Here is a 21,185-nt window from a genome sequence, read left to right as displayed (position 1 = left end):
TGACTTTGTTTTCCTTAAGCCATTTTGCCACAACTTTGGAAGTATGCTTGGGGTCATTGTCCATTTGGAAGACCCATTTGTGACCAAGCTTCAACTTCCTGACTGATGTCTTGAGATGTTGCTTCAATATATCCACATAATTTTCCTCCTCATGATGCCATCTATTTTGTGAAATGCACCAGTCCATCCTGCAGCAATGCACCCCCACAACATGATGCTGCCACCCCCGTGCTTCACGGTTGGGATCGTGTTCTTCAGCTTGCAAGCATCCCCCGTTTCCCTCCAAACATAACGATGGTCATGATGGCCAAACAGGTCTATTTTTGTTTCATCAGACCAGACGACATTTCTCCAAAAAGTACAATCTTTGTCCCCAGTTGCAAATGGTAGTCTGTCTTTTTTATGTCGGTTTTGGAGCAGTGGCTTCTTCCTTGCTGAGCGGCCTTTCAGGTTATGTCGATATAGGACTTGTTTTACTGTGGATATAGATACTTTTGTACCTGTTTCCTCCAGCATCTTCACAAGGTCCTTTGCTGTTGTTCTGGGATTGATTTGCACTTTTCCCAAAGTACGTGGGTCAAAACAAAACAAAACAGGAGATAGCTGCAAGTTGCGGCTGGGGAGGAGCAACTGCAGAAAATGTAAGTAGACTGTAGTTGGAACTTCATGATCTTTGATCACATGGCTGTTTTAATGTTCATGCAGTCAACATGGAGGCGAAAGTCTTCAAATGTCTTCGAAAGTCACAAACTTTGAAAAGCAGGCCACTCAAACGCCCCCAGTGCCGAGGAGAGATTTCTTCATGGATCTTTCTGGAGAGGAGACTATATAGGTCCCTCCATAAATTACTTAAATCTGAGTGGTTATTATTGATCTGAGAGCAATAATCAGTTTGGTAAAGGCGAAAGCATTTAGAAGCTTTAAGAAAGAATTTTATATAAAAATGTCCAGCATCTAGGAGGCAAATAGCAATAACTATCGGCACGAAACGTTTGTCTGTAATACTAGGTTAAGCATTGCAGCTTATATAAGAGCATCATCAACATTTTTGGGGGTTTTGGAGATTCAACCTCAATCATAAGAGTTACAGATGCAGGTAAGGGGATGGGAGGACATAAAATCAGAGGTTCACATTTTTAATCCAAATCACATGGTTTTAGTAATTATTATTTTACTTCAGAAAACTTGATAAGAAGATACAATTAGTTGTAATTAACATAAACACAAAACCAATAGTTTTAACAATGGTATGGATTACAAGATTACATGCAAGCATGCTGAAAGATCTAGTTTGAATGATCAATCCAATATCTGATCCTTACAGAAGCTGACACAGATTATAAGGCATTAAATGGTGGGTTACACATTGTTGAAAAACTACTCATCGGATGAATTACTGAAATGAAGTTGAATTATTACAGAACAAGATCTATAGCTGTCTGACAGAACTAGATCTCTCTTGTGGAGACTGTGGGTAGCTCCTCGCTGCTCCTCAGGCGCACTCCAAGGCGGTAGGGCTTTGGAGACTGTGTCCCACCAAAGATGAGGCTGAAATCTGGGACACCTCCATCCTCAGGCCAGACGAATCGGTAACGCCGAAGCAATGTCACTAGAACCAGGAAGAGCTCCATACGTGCTAACCCCTCCCCCAGACACACACGAGATCCTAGGGAACACACACACGGCTATCAATGAGAACAACATTTTGCTCATACCTTCATATGCATGCAGCCTGGCAGTTTATGTCAACATATTCTCCTGTCTTAGTATAATTTATAAGCCATAGATATTGACGCTTTTGGCAAAAAGGCACCTGCAGAGAATGGCAGAAAGGCTTCTGGTTTCACAAACTCTCCGACCTCGTTGAGGAAGTTCTCAGGGTTGAACTCGTGAGGGAATTTCCACTGGCCCTCTTCATGCAGCACTGAAGACAGGTTAGGAATCACCATCGTGCCCTGGAACAGATGAGGGATTAAGGGTGAGAAGGAGAGGTGAAGAGGTACACTAAAGACTGAGACAGCACCAATCATGACATCATTCACTGTAGCCCAGGAGACCTTTATAGTTCTAAGGTCAACAACAGGCGGCATATCAGTCATCATGGTAATGCTCACCTGGGGCAGCTGGTAGCTGTTTATTTGTGTGTTGCTGCAGGTAGTATGGAACACGCTAAGAGGAACGGTGTCACTCATGCGCTGTGCCTCGTGGATCGTGGCTTGAACATACGGCATGGCATGTCTGTCCTCAAACGAAGCGTCTGCACGTCCCTCAAGAACCTCGGTGATCTCTCGGTGACAGCGATCTGGGACAAACACACACTCTTTGGCCGGGTTTTCCATCCGATCAAGTTTTGTAGAATGTTTAGTATTTACAGCTAATTTCCTATTTTGCCGACATATGCATCGTTTACCGTGAATGCGGAACCATTGTCTACAAGCGCCATCGAATTGAATGAAATGTCTGCCAGTGTATGTGCCAGTGTATGTTGTGTATGTATTTCCTCACCCTGTACATGCTGGTTGGTCATCAGGTATAGCATGGCAGAGCGGAGGGTGTTGGAAGTCGTGTCTGTCCCAGCAATGAACAGGTCAAGTAGTAGAGACACCATCTGAGCATCATTAAATGTGGAGCCTCCATCAGCTGTCTGAAACACACATACACGCACGCAGACACCAAAGGCATCTACATTAAATTCTGCATTCCACCCTGCTCCATCCTGTAAAGTACGTCCTCCTCTTCTACCAGCCCAATGAAAATGTTTGCCCCGTTCACGGAAGTCATTCCAAAGACTAAAAATGGGACCCGATGCCTCTCTGATTGGCAAATGGATTCAGGGTAAAGTCCTGCAACAGACTAGTGTCCTATCCAGGGGTGTACTTCTACATCAAGCTTCTTAATGCTGCAGAAACAGGAGATAGGCTCCTGCCCTATGGACCATTCAGGCTTACTTGTACAAGGCTACTTACTTTATATCTTATCTTCTTTATTTTACTTCTAGAACCATACTTCTATTGTTCTCCTACCTTGTCAATCTGGTCCAGGTAGCAGTCAAGGAGGTCTCTGGGCTCTCCTGCGATCCTTGAATGTTTGTGCTTGGTCACAACCTTCTTGATATGTTCTTTCATTTTATCAAATTTGTGGAAAACGTTCCTGAATGGCAAAGGGAGGGGCCTCAAGACTGGTATGATTTCATAGAGCTACAAAAGACAGATGGGAGGAAATGGAGGTAAAACAGAGGGGAATGTGGATCAGTGTGTCATGTCTAGCACAGAGAGGTCAGTGATGATCATGTAACTCTTATTAAAAAAAAGTTTCGATCTAGAATCTAAAATGATTATTTTCGCTGTCCCCATTGAAGAACACTTTGAAGAACCCCTTTGAAGAACACTTTTGGGTTCAGTGTAGAACCCTTTCCACAGAAGGTTCTATCTGGAACCCAAAAGGGTTCTACCTGGGGACAGCCGAAGAACCATTTTGGAACCCTTTTTTAGTAAGCACGGAGGGCTTAGACTGTACCATGGCCCAAGGTCCAATAGCTTCCTTGGTAAACTCCTCTAACCTCTGGATGAGGGTGAGGATGACCGGGTCATCATATTCAAACCTCTCTCCGAAAATCAGTGAGCAGATGATGTTAGACGCAGCAAGATGGAACAGGTGCTGAGGATCCATCGAACCGCCTACCAGGGCACAGCAACGATCACCACACGAAGCAATACACACGGACAAGGTAAGAACAACGATCACAGAGCTACTGAATTGAACACACTGACAGGATAGATAAAGCAACAATCCCCACAGTCTTTATACCTAATGTTAAAACAAGTATAGTAAATATAGTCATACTGGGAGTATGGTTTATGGAAGTTTGTTACAACAACAAGGGGTTAATAGTGTAATGGTTTGATACAGTATTTGGAGGAGCTTTGGGGTGGATACTAAGCGCTGATAATGACATAAATATGTACAGTGATGACTGTGATTACTAGGACGTTGTGTGTGTGAGACTGTACCAGCACTGCTCTCCAGCTCAGTGCAGATGTGGGAAACCTCCTCCAGGATGCGCTCTTCCATGGAGCGTTTGCCCAGACCAAAGTTTCTCAGCGTGGTCAGTGCAAAGCGCCGGTGGTCCCTCCAGCTGGAGCCATAATTGGCCATGACGATCCCTGATCGGCACACACGCATACAAACAAACACACACGGAGCGTAAGTGGGTCGGACTCACGGTCTCATGCCTGCGACTTTAAAATCAGTGTCACCCTCAGCCCAGGGGGGGGGGGGGGGGGGGGGGGATTTCCTATTGGGCTAATTCTTAAGACGTTGGTTTCTCCTGTGGGAGACCAGGGCTCAGATACCGCCATTGGCACATACACACACAGAGTTCCCTTATTATAATACATATTATAAAAGGGGTCAAGAAAGTTCTACCTTTGCCTTTGAAGAGGTGGCTGACCATCATATGGGTTGGTCGTCCAGCATATTCTGCTGCGCGTGTCACCAGTGCCTCACGAACCACCTCCAGGCCATTCAGAACCACTGCAGGCCGTGAGCCGATGTACAGACTGAACACGTTACCATAGCGCCTCTTCAGCTGAAGCACAGAAGGAGAGGGACAGGGGGAGTATTTATTGTGAGAATATAATGGGGAACTTTTCTTTTGAAATGTTATTCAAGCACGCAAGGGTTGATGGATAAGCTTTCAGTCGTGCGTTTTTGGAGTGGTTAACAGGAGTAACTCTTGGCTGACTACTATTATTTCTCCCTTTACAAGTTGTGTAGCACTCTGATATTAAACATTGAGTCCCTGGTTCCTTTCTTTATGTGTAATAACAAAATAGCTCAACCTTATTCAGAACATATCTATACGGTGTTGTTAGTGTGTTATTACACCAGGATAATAAAGTTTTTCCATTTTTTTTTAATTCAATATTTTTTCCTTGTTCACAAATCCCATAGAATGTTACTGTTTAGAAATAACAGAAAGCATGGTTTTTATCCACAAATTTTTTTTTTTACTAGGTAAGAACAAATTCTTATTTACAATGCCTACCCCAGCCAAACCCGGATGACACTGGGCCAATTGTGCACCGCCCTAAGGGACTCCCAATCAGAATGGATGTGATGCAGCCTGGATTCGAACCAGGGACTGCAGTGACACCTCTTGCACTGAGATGCAGTGCCTTAGACCACTGTGCCACTTATTATTTCTGTTTATTGTCAAATTAATTCATCATTGTCTTTTGTTGAAATTGTGTTATGACATTCCAACCTTGTTGAGCATTCTTTTGTCCGTTTGTGGCATGAATCAACTATTGTATCTGTTGTCCTAAAACTTTAGCCTACATCACACTTAATACCCATTCAGTCAGACTGTGTTACGGCTTTCTAGTTGTGATGAAGGAGAGTCGGACCAAACTGCAGCGTGTCGATTGCGATCCATGTTTATTTAAACAAACGTAAACACGACTAAACACGAACACTACAAAACAATAAACGAAAACCGAAAACAGCCTATACTTGTGCAAACTGACAGAGAGTACACATAAGACAGATAGGACAATCACCCACGAAATACAAAGTGAAACTCAGGCTACCTAAATACGGTTCCCAATCCGAGACAACGAGAATCACCTGACTCAGATTGAGAACCGCCTCAGGCAGCCAAGCCTATACAAGACACACCCCTAATCAACCACAAATCCCAATGCCTACAAAAACCCCAATAGGACAATACAATAACCCCATGTCACACCCTGGCCTGAACAAATAATAAAGATAAACACAAAATACTTGACAGACTGGTCTCATTGACTAGATGTAACATAGTAAATGTAGATCCAGGACTCTCAAATTAGTATGATGTTACCTCTGGTATGGTTACAAAAGACAGATGGTTACTTAAGGCAGTGGTTCCAAAACTTGTCTTATTTTTAAGTACCCTGTAAAGATTTACATTTACTCTTGAAGGTTGTTACAGTCCCATAGATTTTGTTGTAATTTTTTTGTCACTCAAATATCACATGAATACACATTAGACATGGGAAACTGTATAGAATTGCAAGAAATGTAGTTTTAAAACGGCAACATTTTCTTTGCACCCCATGACAAAATTTGTAGAATTGCAGGAAATAAGCTTTAAACCTGCAAAATCCTCTCCACCAACAAGAGGGGTGTGAACAGTTTTTTGTCATGAACAGTGCTGTGCCCATATAAATAGACGTGGTGCGTGCGTGCGTGCAGGAAGGGCCCAGCAAATTCATAACATATTGTTAATTTTTACAAATTCATAACATATTGTTAATTTTTGCAAATTCATAACATATAATACCAATTATAATCCGTAACATATCATACGAAATAGGTGATGGTCATCCATAATACACACCATACGAAACGTAACATATCATACATACTAAATGGAGCGACTTGGATTTATTCTACAGAATAATAGGAATCCGTTGACCTATATTATGAGTTGCTTGAAGAAAGCTATATCCAAAATATTAGCGTCACAAAAAAGTTATTTCCAGCAGCGTAATCGTAGCAGGTCTAGCGAGAGTTGGTCTAACTCTAGCCTACAAAGTATAGCCCACTTTACCCCTTCCAGGTCTTTGAGGGGGTTGACAGGATCCAGCTGTAGCAGATTGCCAAGGATGGGCAGGGGACGGGGTCCTGGTGGGAAGTTTTTAGGTCGGCGGACCCTGATGAAGAAGAATAGAAGGAGGATAAAGAGCCACAACAACACCACCGACCCAAGCATCGCAACTGGGCTTCCGGAATTGCATAGGCTACTTCACGATTTAAAGCTGGCTGATTTAAAGACGCCGGTTGCCACCCACACAAATTGTGGACTTTGTTTTGAACACTAGTCAACAAGGGTTTATGAGAGGGATATTTGCTGACTCAGATCTATGGCAACAGTCAATGTGGGAGGTAACCTGTCTGCCTATGGGAGACTTGTAGGTTTACAGACTTGATTCAGGACTTGATAATATTTTTGTTTGATTTGGTAATGGAACTGGGGGTTTATTTGCCGCCCAATACGAGGTAAAGCCAGTTTCAAATGGGATATTTGACGGATATTCGCGCTTTCAAACCTCAACAGCTTTCAAACCACTTGAGCCACAGGCTCCAAATAAGTGTCAGGATGTTGGAAAAATTGCACAGGTCTTATTTTCACGATTTGGATATTAATTAGCTTTCCAAAGCTAATAAACGTGGAAATGTGAGCAGCATTTTGTAGTCCTAGTTGAATTAGTTATGGAGCGTAAACAAAGTACAAACTTTTTTTTACATTTAAATGTCAATAGCTCCTTGGTCATGTGACCTACTTGACTCAAACAAGGTTCAGAATGTTCACTGACTACCCTTCTATATTGCAACACTGACTACTACCCTTCTATATTTTCATGGCACATGATTTTACATAAATTTTTCCAAATTTAAAATTTCAATAGCTCCTTGGTCATGTGACCTACTGACTTCAAACAAGGTTCAGAATGTCCACTCAGTGGGCCTACACATGGCACAAGGTTTAGTTTGTCAATTTTCATCTCACCCGATTTTACATAAATTTTTCAGACTTTCAAATGTCAATGGAGAGTGACTACATTTCAGCCGTGCGTAATTGGCCGACTCCCACCACGGCAAAGGAGGTCCAGCCTTTTTTAGGGTTTGCCAATTACTATCGGAGGTTTATCCTGGGTTTTGGTCAGGTAGCGGCTCCCATTACCTCACTGCTGAAGCGGGGGCCCGGTGCATTTGCAGTGGTTGGCTGAGACGGACAGGGCTTTTGGTCACCTAAGGGCTCTGTTTACCTCGGCTCCCGTGCTGGCACATCCGGATCCCTCTTTGGCGTTCACGGTGGAGGTGGACGCGTCCGAGGCTGGGATTGGAGCCGTGCTTTCTCAGCGCTCGGGTATGCCACCGAAGCTCCGCCCATGTGCCTTCTTCTCCACGAAGCTCAGCCCGGCGGAACGAAACTATGATGTGGGGGACTGGGAGCTGTTGGCTGTGGTGAAGGCGTTGAAGGTGTAGAGACATTGGCTTGAGGGGGCTCAACACCCTTTCTTCATCTGAACTGACCACCGCAACCTGGAGTACATCCGGGCAGCGAGGAGACTGAATCCTCGTCAGGCAAGGTGGGCCATGTTTTTTACCCGTTTTGTTTTCACCCTTTCTTTCAGACCAGGTTGCCAGAATGTTAAGGTAGACACTGTCCCGGCTGTATGACACAGAGGAACGGCCCATGTATCCTACCCCCATACTTCCTCCTTCTCGGTGTGCACACGGTGTAAGTCTCCTAGGCACCTGCCCAGAGGTAACCCTTACCCGTTCCACAACAGCCTTGGTCGCATCTGTCGGTCGATTTCCTCACCGATCTTCCTCCCTCACAGGGTAACACCACGATCCTGGTTGTTGTGGACCGTTTTTCCAAGTCCTGCCATATCCTCCCTCTGCCCAGTCTCCCTACGGCACTACAGACTGCGGAGGCCTTTTTTACACACGTCTTCCGGCACTACGGGGTGCCTGAGGATATGGTGTCTGATCGGGGTCCCCAGTTCACTTCGAGGGTCTGGAGGGCGTTCATGGAACGTCGGGAGTCTCGATCAGCCTTACCTCGGGTTTTCACCCCGAGAGTAATGGGCAGGTGGAGAGAGTGAACCAGGATGTGGGTAGGTTTCTGCGGTCTTATTGTCAGGACCGGCCGGGGGAGTAGGCGGCGTTCGTGCCCTGGGCCGAGATGGCTCAAAACTCGCTCCGCCACTCCTCCACTAACCTCTCGCCCTTCCAGTGCGTACTGGGGTACCAGCCGGGTTCTGGTGCCTTGGCATCAGAGTCAGACCGAGGCTCCTGCGGTGGACGACTGGTTCAGGCGCGCGGAGGAGACCTGGGACGCCGCCCATGTTCACCTCCACCGGGTATGGCTCTCGACCCAAAATTTGCCCCACCGCCTGCCCTGCCAGAGGCTGGGGCAGCGGTTTGTGGGGCCATTTAAAGTCCTGAGGTGACTGAACGAGGTTAGTTATCGGTTACAGCTTCCCCCGATTACCGTATTAACCCCTTGTTCAATGTGTCTCTCCTCAGGCCGGTGGTGGCTTGAAAAGGATCCCCATTAGCTGTTGCAACAGCAGCAGCTACTCTTCCTGGGGTCTACACAAAACATGAAACATGACATAATACAGAACATCAATAGACAAGAAAAGCTCAAGGACAGAACTACATACAATGGACAATGTGAGTTGTTTTTTCTTCTTTTGTGACTTAAAATGTTAGTCAAAAAGTGGACTGCTTTGGCCCGTAGGCCTATGAAAGCCGTTCTACCTTTTTTTTTTAAGTCTTCCAATTTTTTTTCAAATAAAGATCAAATCAATTCAATTTTAATTGTCTACCTTTTTTTTTAAGTCTTCCAATTTTTTTTCAAATAAAGATCAAATCAAATCCATTTTTAATTGTCACATGTGCCGAATACAACAAGTGTAGACCTTACAGTGAATTGCTTACTTACAAGACCTTAACCAACAATTCTTTAAGAAGATTAAGAAAAAGTGTTAAATAAAAAAAATAGATAAGTAAAAAATGTAAATTAAAAGTAACAAATAATTAAACGGCATCAGTGAAACAACAATAGAGAGGCTATATACAGGGAGTACCGGTACAGAGTCAATGTGCGGGGGCACCGGTTAGTCGAGGTAATATGTACATGTACAGTTGACGTCGGAAGTTTACATATACCTGTTTTTCACAATTCCTGACATTTAATCCTAGTAGTAATTCCCTGTCTTAGGTCAGTTAGGATCACCACTTTATTTTAAGAATGTAAAATGTCAGAATAATAGTAGACAGAATGATTTATTTCAGCTTTTATTTCTTTCATCACATTCCCAGTGGGTCAGAAGTTTACATACACTCAATTAGTGTTTGGTAGCGTTGCCTTTAAATTGTTTAACTTGGGTCAAACGTTTCGGGTAGCCTTCCACAAGCTTCCCACAATAAGTTGGGTGAATTTTGGCCCATTCCTCCAGAATGAGCTGGTATAACTGAGTCAGGTTTGTAGGCCTCCTTGCTCGCACACACTTTTTCTGTAACGGTTGTCTGTGGTGGAAGAAGGTGAGGACCAATGCGCAGCATGGTAAGTCTCCATATTTTTTATAAAGAAATTGAACACTGAATAAAAACAACAAAGTGAACGAACGAAACCGAAACTGTTCTGTCTGGTGCAGAATACAAACACTCAACAGAAAATAATCACCCACAAATCAAGGGTGAAAACAGGCTGCCTAAGTATGGTTCTCAATCAGGGACAACGTTTGACAGCTGCCTCTGATTGAGAACCATACCAGGCCAAACACAGAAATACCAACTCATAGAAAAACAAACATAGACAACCCACCCAACTCACGCCCTGACCATACTAAAACAAAGACATATCAAAAGAACTAAGGTTCCCCCCCCCCAAAGGTGCGGACTCCGGCCGCAAAACCTGAACCTATAGGGGAGGGTCTGGGTGGGCGTCTGGCCGCGATGGCGGCTCTGGCGCGGGACGCGGACCCCACTCCACCCCACCATAGTCTTTACCCGCCTCCGTGGCCTCTTTAGAGCGGGAACCCTCGCCGCCGACCCCGGACTGGGGACCCTAGCAGCGGGTCCCGAATAGATGGGAGATTCTGGCAGCACCGGACAGACGGGCGACTCCGGCAGCTCAGGACAGACGGGCGACTCCGGCAGCTCAGGACAGACGGGCGACTCCGGCAGCTCAGGACAGACGGGCGACTCCGGCAGCTCAGGACAGACGGGCAACTCCGGCAGCTCAGGACAGACAGGCGACTCCGGCAGCTCAGGACAGACGGGCAACTCCGGCAGCTCAGGACAGACAGGCGACTCCGGCAGCTCAGGACAGACGGGAGACTCTGACAGCTCAGGATAGACGGGAGACTCTGGCAGCTCAGGACAGACGGGAGACTCTGACAGGGCTGAGCAGGCGGGAGCACCTGTAGGGAGGAGACGGAGAGACAGCCTGGTGCGGGGGGCTGCCACCGGAGGGCTGGTGCGTGGAGGAGGCACCGGATAGACCGGACCATGGAGGTGCACTGTAGGTCTCGAGCACCGAGCCTGCACAACCCTACCTGGCTGGATACTCCCCGTAGCCAGGCCAGTGCGGCGAGGTGGTATAGACCACACTGGGCTGTGCTGGCGAACCGGGGACACCATACGTAGGGCTGGTGCCATGTACCCCGGCCCGAGGAGACGCACTGGAGACCAGATGCGCTGAGCCGGCTTCATGGCACCTGGCTCGATGCCCACTCTAGCCCGGCCGATGCGAGGCCCTGCTATGTATAACGCACCGGACTATGCCTGCGCACCAGGGACACCGTGCGCCTCGCGGTATAACACGGTGCCTGCCCGGTCCACCTCTTTCCACGGTAAGCACGGGGAGTTAGCTCAGGTCTCCTACCTGACTTAGCGACACTCCCCGTGTGCCCCGTGTGCGCTGCTATGCCAACTCCTCAAAATGCCGCCGCTCTGCTTTGGCTGCCTTCAGCTCTTCCCTGGGGCGGCGATATTCCCCAGCCTGTGTCCAGGGTCCCTTGCCATCCAGAATCTCCTCCCATGTCCAGGAGTCTTGAGATTTCTGCCGCTGCCCGTTACTACGCTGCTTGGTCCTTGGTTGGTGGGTGATTCTGTAACGGCTGTCTGTGGTGGAAGAAGGTGAGGACCAATGCGTAGCGTGGTAAGTGTCCATATTTTTTATAAAGAAATTGAACACTAAACAAAAACAACAAAGTGAACGAACGAAACCGAAACAGTTGTCTGGTGCAGAATACAAACACTCAACAGAAAAGAATCACCCACAAATCAAGGGTGAAAACAGGCTGCCTAAGTATGGTTCTCAATCAGGGACAACGAATGACAGCTGCCTCTGATTGAGAACCATACCAGGCCAAACACAGAAATACCAACTCATAGAAAAACAAACATAGACAACCCACCCAACTCACGCCCTGACCATACTAAAACAAAGACATAACAAAAGAACTAAGGTCAGAACGTGACATTTTCAGTTCTACCCACACATTTTCTATAGGATTTAGGTCAGGGCTTTGTGATGGCCACTCTAAACCTTGACTTTGTTGTCCTTAGGCCATTTTGCCACAACTTTCGAAGTATGCTTGGGGTCATTGTCCATTTGGAAGATCCATTTGCGACCAAGCTTTTACTTCCAGACTGATACCTGGAGATGTTGCTTCAAAATATCCATATAATTGTCCTCCCTCATGATGCCATCTATTTTGTGAAGTGCACCAGTCCCTCCTGCAGCAAAGCACCCCCACAACATGATGCTGCCATGCGTGCTTCACTGTTGGGATGGTGTTCTTCAGCGTGCAAGCCTCCCCCTTTTTCCTTCAAACATAACGATGGTCATTATGGCCAAACAGTTATATTTTTGTTTCATATCTAGGATACAGAACCCGTCTCCTTCCTGAGCGGTATGACAGCTGTGTGGTCCCATGGTGTTTATACTTGCGTACTATTGTTTTCACAGATGAACGTGGTACCTTCAGGCATCTGGAAATTCCTCTGACACTGCCTGGTATAGAGGTCCTGGATGGCAGGAAGCTTGGCTCCAGTGATGTACTGGGCCATATGCACTACCCTCTGTAGTGCCTTGCGGTCAGAGGCTGAGCAGCTGCCATACCAGTCAGTGATGCTCACGATGGTACAGCTGTAGAACCTTTTGAGAATCTGAGGACCCATGCCGAATCCTTTCTGTCTCCTGTCATGCCCTCTTCAGACTGTCTTAGTGTGTTTGGACCATGATAGTTTGTTGGTGATGTAGAGACCAAGGAACTTGAAGCTCTCAACCTGCTCCACTACAGCCCCGTCGATGAGAATGGGGGCGTGCTCGGTCCTCCTTTTCCTGTAGTCCACAATCATCTCCTTTGTCTTGATCTCGTTGAGGGAGAGGTTTTTGTCCTGGCACCACACGGCCAGGTCTCTGACCTCCTCCCTATTGACTGTCTCATCAGTGTCGGTGATTAGGCCTAGCATTTGTTGTGTCATCTGCAAACTTGATGATGGTTTTGGAGTCGTGCCTGGCCATGCAGTCATGAGTGAACAGGGAGTACAGGAGGAGACTGAGCACGCATCCCTGAGGGGCCCCCGTGTTGAGGATCAGCGTGGCAGATGTGTTGTTACCTACCCTTACTACCTGGGTAAGGGTATATCTTCATGAATTTAGAAATAGTGTACATTACACTAGCTTGTAAACTCAAAATTATATCTCTTATTCAGGTATCCATTCAAAGATAATCCGATGCCAATGACAACAGCTAGTCTTACTGGGGTCCGACACATATTGAAAAATACATTAGACAAAATACTTTACAATTGATATACAAATATGAACATGTAGTGTGTGTGTGTGCATCTATCAGTTACACATACATGTCATTACACACTGTTTCAGGGGTTGTATGGTGGATGGTCGGTATGTGCCTATGAGGTTTCTGTGTTTTCTGGCTGCCAGGACCATGGACAGCAATGGGAAGTATTCCCCAGGGGCAGGACCATGGACAGCTCTGGGGAAACTGCCAGACTAAAGCAGAACAGCCACCCCTGTCTCCAGTTGTAATTAGAGGCTAAATAGCAGATTGAAACTAATCGGGGCCTCTACTTAACTGCGCCCTGTGTATGCATTCTTTGTCTTTCCTTTAACCCCGGCAGGTGAACGAGGAGGAGGAGGAGGTGGAGGTGGCGGTGGCTGCGGCTATTGGAGAGACTGCACATATGGTGGAGAAGGAGGTTTACTGGAATAAAGGAACTGAAGATTTTAGCAAGGCGTGAACCCCAAAGACCAAGAGTGGAGGATCTTTGACTGGTGAAGATGGATTTACTTTGTTTGTTTGAGTTGCCGGTACCCAATTTAAAATAATAAACCGTATTAACCATTCCTGTGGACTGGCGGTGTGTGTTTGTGTAAACCCTGCCTTACCAAGATCAAGTCGCCGAAACTGCCACAAGTAGGTCACATGGGGGAGAGGCATTGTACCATGATATGTTGCTTTATTTGTTTTTTTAAAACCAGGTATGCTGTTCACTTGCACTATATACAGTGGGGCAAAAAAGTATTTAGTCAGCCACCAATTGTGCAAGTTCTCCCACTTAAAAAGTTGAGAGGCCTGTAATTATCATCATAGGTACACTTCAACTATGACAGACAAAATGAGAAAAAAAATCCAGAAAATCACATTGTAGGATTTTTAATGAATTTATTTGCAAATTATGGTGGAAAATAAGTATTTGGTCACCTACAAACAAGCAAGATTTCTGGCTCTCACAGACCTGTAACTTCTTCTTTAAGAGGCTCCTCTATCCTCCACTCGTTACCTGTATTAATGGCACCTGTTTGAACTTGTTATCAGTATAAAAGACACCTGTCCACAACCTCAAACATTCACACTCCAAACTCCACTATGGCCAAGACCAAAGAGCTGTCAAAGGACACCAGAAACAAAATTGTAGACCTGCACCAGGCTGGGAAGACTGAATCTGCAATAGGTAAGCAGCTTGGTTTGAAGAAATCAAATGTGGGAGCAATTATTAGGAAATGGAAGACATACAAGACCACTGATAATCTCCCTCGATCTGGGGCTCCACGCAAGATGTCACCCCGTGGGGTCAAAATGATCACAAGATCCCAGAACCACACGGGGGGACCTAGTGAATGATCTGCAGAGAGCTGGGACCAAAGTAACAAAGCCTACCATCAGTAACACACTACGCCACCAGGGACTCAAATCCTGTAGTGCCAGATGTGTCCCCCTGCTTAAGCCAGTACATGTCCAGGCCCGTCTGAAGTTTGCAAGAGAGCATTTGGATGATCCAGAAGAAGTTTGGGAGAATGTCATATGGTCAGATGAAACCAAAATATAACTTTTTGGTAAAAACTCAACTCGTCGTGTTTGGAGGACAAAGAAAGCAGAGTTGCATCCAAAGAACACCATACCTACTGTGAAGCATGGGGGTGGAAACATTATGCTTGGGGCTGTTTTCCTGCAAAGGGACCAGGACGACTGATCTGTGTAAAGGAAATAATGAATTTTTATTTTATTTTATTTCACCTTTATTTAACCAGGTAGGCAAGTTGAGAACAAGTTCTCATTTACAATTGCGACCTGGCCAAGATAAAGCAAAGCAGTTCGACACATACAACGACACAGAGTTACACATGGAGTACAACAAACATACAGTCAATAATACAGAATAAACAAGTCTATATACGATGTGAGCAAATGAGGTGAGATAAGGGAGGTAAAGGCAAAAAAAGGCCATGGTGGCAAAGTAAATACAATGTAGCAAGTAAAACACTGGAATGGTAGATTTGCAGTGGAAGAATGTGCAAAGTACAAATAAAAATAATGGGGTGCAAAGGAGCAAAATAAATAAATAAAATAAATACAGTAGGGAAAGAGGTAGTTGTTTGGGCTAAATTATAGGTGGGCTATGTACAGGTGCAGTAATCTGTGAGCTGCTCTGACAGTTGGTGCTTAAAGCTAGTGAGAGAGATAAGTGTTTCCAGTTTCAGAGATTTTTGTAGTTCGTTCCAGTCATTGGCAGCAGAGAACTGGAAGGAGAGGCAGCCAAAGAATGAATTGGTTTTGGGGATGACTAGAGAGATATACCTGCTGGAGCGTGTGCTACAGGTGGGAGATGCTACAGGTGGGAGCTGAGATAAGGGGGGACTTTACCTAGCAGGGTCTTGTAGATGACATGGAGCCAGTGGGTTTGGCGACGAGTATGAAGCGAGGGCCAGCCAACGAGAGCGTACAGGTCGCAATGGTGGGTAGTATATGGGGCTTTGGTGACAAAACGGATTGTACTGTGATAGACTGCATCCAATCTGTTGAGTAGGGTATTGGAGGCTATTTTGTAAATGACATCGCCGAAGTCGAGGATTGGTAGGATGGTCAGTTTTACAAGGGTATGTTTGGCAGCATGAGTGAAGGATGCTTTGTTGTGAAATAGGAATAGGTCCAAGAATTGAACCCTGTGGCACCCCCATAGAGACTGCCAGAGGTCCGGACAGCAGACCCTCCGATTTGACACACTGAACTCTATCAGAGAAGTAGTTGGTGAACCAGGCGAGGCAATCATTTGAGAAACCAAGGCTGTCGAGTCTGCCGATGAGGATGTGGTGATTGACAGAGTCGAAAGGCTTGGCCAGATCAATGAATACGGCTGCACAGTAATGTTTCTTATCGATGGCGGTTAAGATATCGTTTAGGACCTTGAGCGTGGCTGAGGTGCACCCATGACCAGCTCTGAAACCAGATTGCATAGCAGAGAAGTTATGGTGAGATTCGAAATGGTCTGTAATCTGTTTGTTGACTTGGCTTTCGAAGACCTTAAAAAGACAGGGTAGGAAAGATATAGGTCTGTAGCAGTTTGGTTCAAGAGTGTCCCCCCCTTTGAAGAGGGGGATGACCGCAGCTGCTTTCCAATCTTTGGGAATCTCAGACGACACGAAAGAGAGGTTGAACGGGCTAGTAATAGGGGTGTCAACAATTTCGGCAGATAATTTTAGAAAGAAAGGGTCCAGATTGTCTAGCCCGGCTGATTTGTAGGGGTCCAAATTTTGCAGCTCTTTCAGAACATCAGCTGACTGGATTTGGGAGAAGGAGAAATGGGGAGGCTTGGGCGAGTTGCTGTGGGGGGTGCAGTGCTGTTAACCGGGGTAGGAGTAGCCAGGTGGAAAGCATGGCCAGCCGTAGAAAAATGCTTATTGAAATTCTCAATTATGGTGGATTTATCAGTGGTGACAGTGTTTCCTATCTTCAGTGCAGTGGGCAGCTGGGAGGAGGTGTTCTTATTCTCCATGGACTTTACAGTGTCCCAGAACTTTTTTGAGTTAGTGTTGCAGGAAGCAAATTTCTGCTTGAAAAAGCTAGCCTTGGCTTTTCTAACTGCCTGTGTATAATGGTTTCTAGCTTCCCTGAACAGCTGCATATCACGGCGGCTGTTCAATGCTAATGCAGAACACCATAGGATGTTTTTTGTGTTGGTTAAGTGCAGTCAGGTCTGGGGAGAACCAACGGCTATATCTGTTCCTGGTTCTAAATTTCTTGAATGGGGCATGCTTATTTAAGATGGTTAGGAAGGCATTTTAAAAAAATACTCAGGGATGAGATCAATATCCTTCCAGGATACCCCGGCCAGGTCAATTAGAAAGGCCTGCTCGCTGAAGTGTTTCAGGGAGCGTTTGACAGTGATGAGTGGAGGTCGTTTGACCGCTGACCCATTACGGATGCAGGCAATGAGGCAGTGATCGTTGAGATCTTGGTTGAAGAAGGCAGAGGTGTATTTAGAGGGCAAGTTGGTTAGGAAGATATCTATGAGGGTGCCCGTGTTTAAGGCTTTGGGGAGGTACCTGGTAGGTTCATTGATCATTTGTGTGAGATTGAGGGCATCAAGTTTAGATTGTATTTTTGGTGGTCTTCCTGAGCCAGGATTCAGACACAGCTAGAACATCCGAGTTGGCAGAGTGTGCTAAAGCAGTGAATAGAACAAACTTAGGGAGGAGGCTTCTAATGTTAACATGCATGAAACCAAGGCCATTACAGTTACAGAAGTCATCAAAAGAGAGCGCCTGGGGAATAGGAGTGGAGCTAGGCACTGCAGGGCCTCGATTCACCTCTACATCGCCAGAGGAACAGAGGAGGAGTAGAATAAGGGTACGGCTAAAAGCAATAAGAATTGGTCGTCTAGAACATCTGGAACAGAGAGTAAAAGGAGGTTTCTGGGGGCGATAAAATAGCTTCAAGGTATAATATACAGACAAAGGTATGGTAGGATGTGAATACAGTGGAGGTAAACCTAGGTATTGAGTGATGAAGAGAGAGATATTGTCTCTAGAAACATAATTGAAAGCAGGAGATGCCATCGCATGTGTGGGTGGTGGAACTAATAGGTTGGATAAGGTATAGTGAGCAGGACTAGAGGCTCTACAGTGAAACAAGCCAATAAACACTAACCAGAACAGCAATGGACAAGGCATATTGATATTAAGGAGAGGCATGCTTAGTCGAGTGATCGAAAGGGTCCAGTGAGTAGAGAGGTTGGTTGGGGTCACGGCGATTTAGACAGCTAGCCGGGCCATCGGTAGCAAGCTAGCATAGGATGGAGGTCTGTTATTAGCCACCTCGTGCGTTTCCGTCGGTAGGATTAGTGGGGTTCCGTGTGGTAGAGGGGATGAATCCAAATCACACACAAAAAAACAATAGATATAGTTATAGAGGCCCAAGAAAAAATCAAATTAAAATAAATGAATTGTCCGATAGGTCTATTCAGATAGCAGCCGGTAAGACAGCTAACGGTTAGCGGACCGCAGATGGGCGTTCAGTGAACGTCGCGACGGAGGAGCCAGCCGGATAACTCCTTCGGGTAGATAACGTCGGTAGTCCAGTTGTGAAGGCCCGGTGGGGCTCCGCGTTGGCAGTAAAACGGGTCCGGATAGGTGATTGTAGCCCAGGAGTGATTGATGGAACTCTTCAGCTGGCTAGCTCCGGAATTGATGTTTGCTCCGGAATCGACTACCGAAAAGGAATCGACGAAAGCCTTCCGGCGCCGACAGAGATGGCCGCCTCGCTTCGCGTTCCTAGGAAACTATGCAGTTTTTTGTTTTTTTACGTGTTATTTCTTACATTAGTACCCCAGGTCATCTAAGGTTTCATTACATACAGTCGAGAAGAACTACTGAATATAAGATCAGCGTCAACTCACCATCAGTACGACCAAGAATATGTTTTTCGCGACGCGGATCCTGTGTTCTGCCTTACAAACAGGACAACGGAGTGGATCCTATGCAGCGACCCAAAAAAACGACTCCGAAAGAGTCTGGTCAGACTCCGGAGACGGGCACACCGTGCACCACTCCCTAGCATTCTTCTTGCCAATGTCCAGTCTCTTGACAACAAGGTTGATGAAATCCGAGCAAGGGTAGCATTCCAGAGGGACATCAGAGACTGTAACGTTCTTTGCTTCACGGAAACATGGCTCACCGGAGAGACGCTATCCGAAGCGGTGCAGCCAACGGGTTTCTCCACGCATCGCGCCGACAGAAACAAACATCTTTCTGGTAAGAAGAGGGGCGGGGGCGTATGCCTTATGGCCAACGTGACATGGTGTGATGAAAGAAACATACAGGAACTCAAATCCTTCTGTTCACCTGATTTAGAATTCCTCACAATCAAATGTAGACTGCATTATCTACCAAGAGAATTCTCTTCGATTATAATCACAGCCGTATATATCCCCCCCCAAGCAGACACATCGATGGCTCTGAACGAACTTTATTTAACTCTCTGCAAACTGGAAACGATTTATCCGGAGGCTGCATTCATTGTAGTTGGGGATTTTAACAAGGCTAATCTGAAAACAAGACTCCCTACATTTTATCAGCATATCGATTGCGCAACCAGGGGTGGAAAGACCTTGGATCATTGTTACTCTAACTTCCGCGACGCATATAAGGCCCTGCCCCGCCCCCCTTTCGGAAAAGCTGACCACGACTCCATTTTGTTGATCCCTGCCTACAGACAGAAACTAAAACAAGAGGCTCCCACGCTGAGGTCTGTCCAACGCTGGTCCGACCAAGCTGACTCCACACTCCAAGACTGCTTCCATCACGTGGACTGGGAGATGTTTCGTATTGCGTCAGATAACAACATTGACGAATACGCTGATTCGGTGTGCGAGTTCATTAGAACGTGCGTTGAAGATGTCGTTCCCATAGCAACGATTAAAACATTCCCTAACCAGAAACCGTGGATTGATGGCAGCATTCGTGTGAAACTGAAAGCGCGAACCACTGCTTTTAATCAGGGCAAGGTGTCTGGTAACATGACCGAATACAAACAGTGCAGCTATTCCCTCCGCAAGGCTATCAAACAAGCTAAGCGCCAGTACAGAGACAAAGTAGAATCTCAATTCAACGTCTCAGACACAAGAGGCATGTGGCAGGGTCTACAGTCAATCACGGACTACAGGAAGAAATCCAGCCTAGTCACGGACCAGGATGTCTTGCTCCCAGGCAGACTAAATAACTTTTTTGCCCGCTTTGAGGACAATACAGTGCCACTGACACGGCCTGCAACGAAAACATGCGGTCTCTCCTTCACTGCAGCCGAGGTGAGTAAGACATTTAAACGTGTTAACCCTCGCAAGGCTGCAGGCCCAGACGGCATCCCCAGCCGCGCCCTCAGAGCATGCGCAGACCAGCTGGCCGGTGTGTTTACGGACATATTCAATCAATCCCTATACCAGTCTGCTGTTCCCACATGCTTCAAGAGGGCCACCATTGTTCCTGTTCCCAAGAAAGCTAAGGTAACTGAGCTAAACGACTACCGCCCCGTAGCACTCACATCCGTCATCATGAAGTGCTTTGAGAGACTAGGACCATATCACCTCCACCCTGCCTGACACCCTAGACCCACTCCAATTTGCTTACCGCCCAAATAGGTCCACAGACGATGCAATCTCAACCACACTGCACACTGCCCTAACCCATCTGGACAAGAGGAATACCTATGTGAGAATGCTGTTCATCGACTACAGCTCGGCATTCAACACCATAGTACCCTCCAAGCTCGTCATCAAGCTCGAGACCCTGGGTCTCGACTCCGCCCTGTGCAACTGGGTACTGGACTTCCTGACGGGCCGCCCCCAGGTGGTGAGGGTAGGCAACAACATCTCCTCCCCGCTGATCCTCAACACTGGGGCCCCACAAGGGTGCGTTCTGAGCCCTCTCCTGTACTCCCTGTTCACCCACGACTGCGTGGCCACGCACGCCTCCAACTCAATCATCAAGTTTGCGGACGACACAACAGTGGTAGGCTTGATTACCAACAACGACGAGACGGCCTACAGGGAGGAGGTGAGGGCCCTCAGAGTGTGGTGTCAGGAAAATAACCTCACACTCAACGTCAACAAAACTAAGGAGATGATTGTGGAATTCAGGAAACAGCAGAGGGAACACCCCCCTATCCACATCGATGGAACAGTAGTGGAGAGGGTAGCAAGTTTTAAGTTCCTCGGCATACACAACACAGACAAACTGAATTGGTCCACTCACACAGACAGCATCGTGAAGAAGGCGCAGCAGCGCCTCTTCAACCTCAGGAGGCTGAAGA

At 46.4% G+C, this 21,185-nt stretch overlaps 1 protein-coding gene across 1 annotated transcript; it reads right to left on the bottom strand.

The window, feature by feature from the left end:
- Nucleotides 1-1,120: 1,120 nt before the first annotated feature.
- Nucleotides 1,121-6,945, bottom strand: LOC109865911 (vitamin D(3) 25-hydroxylase). The gene is made up of 9 exons (XM_020454417.2): nucleotides 6,596-6,945; nucleotides 4,426-4,588; nucleotides 4,011-4,163; nucleotides 3,517-3,677; nucleotides 3,024-3,197; nucleotides 2,506-2,644; nucleotides 2,115-2,302; nucleotides 1,814-1,955; nucleotides 1,121-1,666 (listed from the first exon to the last, which is right to left on the bottom strand). The coding sequence occupies exons 1-9, from the start codon at nucleotides 6,755-6,757 to the stop codon at nucleotides 1,449-1,451; spliced, it is 1,500 nt and encodes a 499-aa protein (XP_020310006.1). The 5' UTR covers nucleotides 6,758-6,945; the 3' UTR covers nucleotides 1,121-1,448.
- Between the last annotated feature and the right edge of the window lie 14,240 nt (nucleotides 6,946-21,185).

This window comes from Oncorhynchus kisutch, linkage group LG20 (genome assembly GCF_002021735.2).
Source record: "Oncorhynchus kisutch isolate 150728-3 linkage group LG20, Okis_V2, whole genome shotgun sequence".
Lineage (NCBI taxonomy): Eukaryota > Metazoa > Chordata > Actinopteri > Salmoniformes > Salmonidae > Oncorhynchus > Oncorhynchus kisutch.
This window is presented reverse-complemented; position numbering and strand designations above follow the sequence as displayed.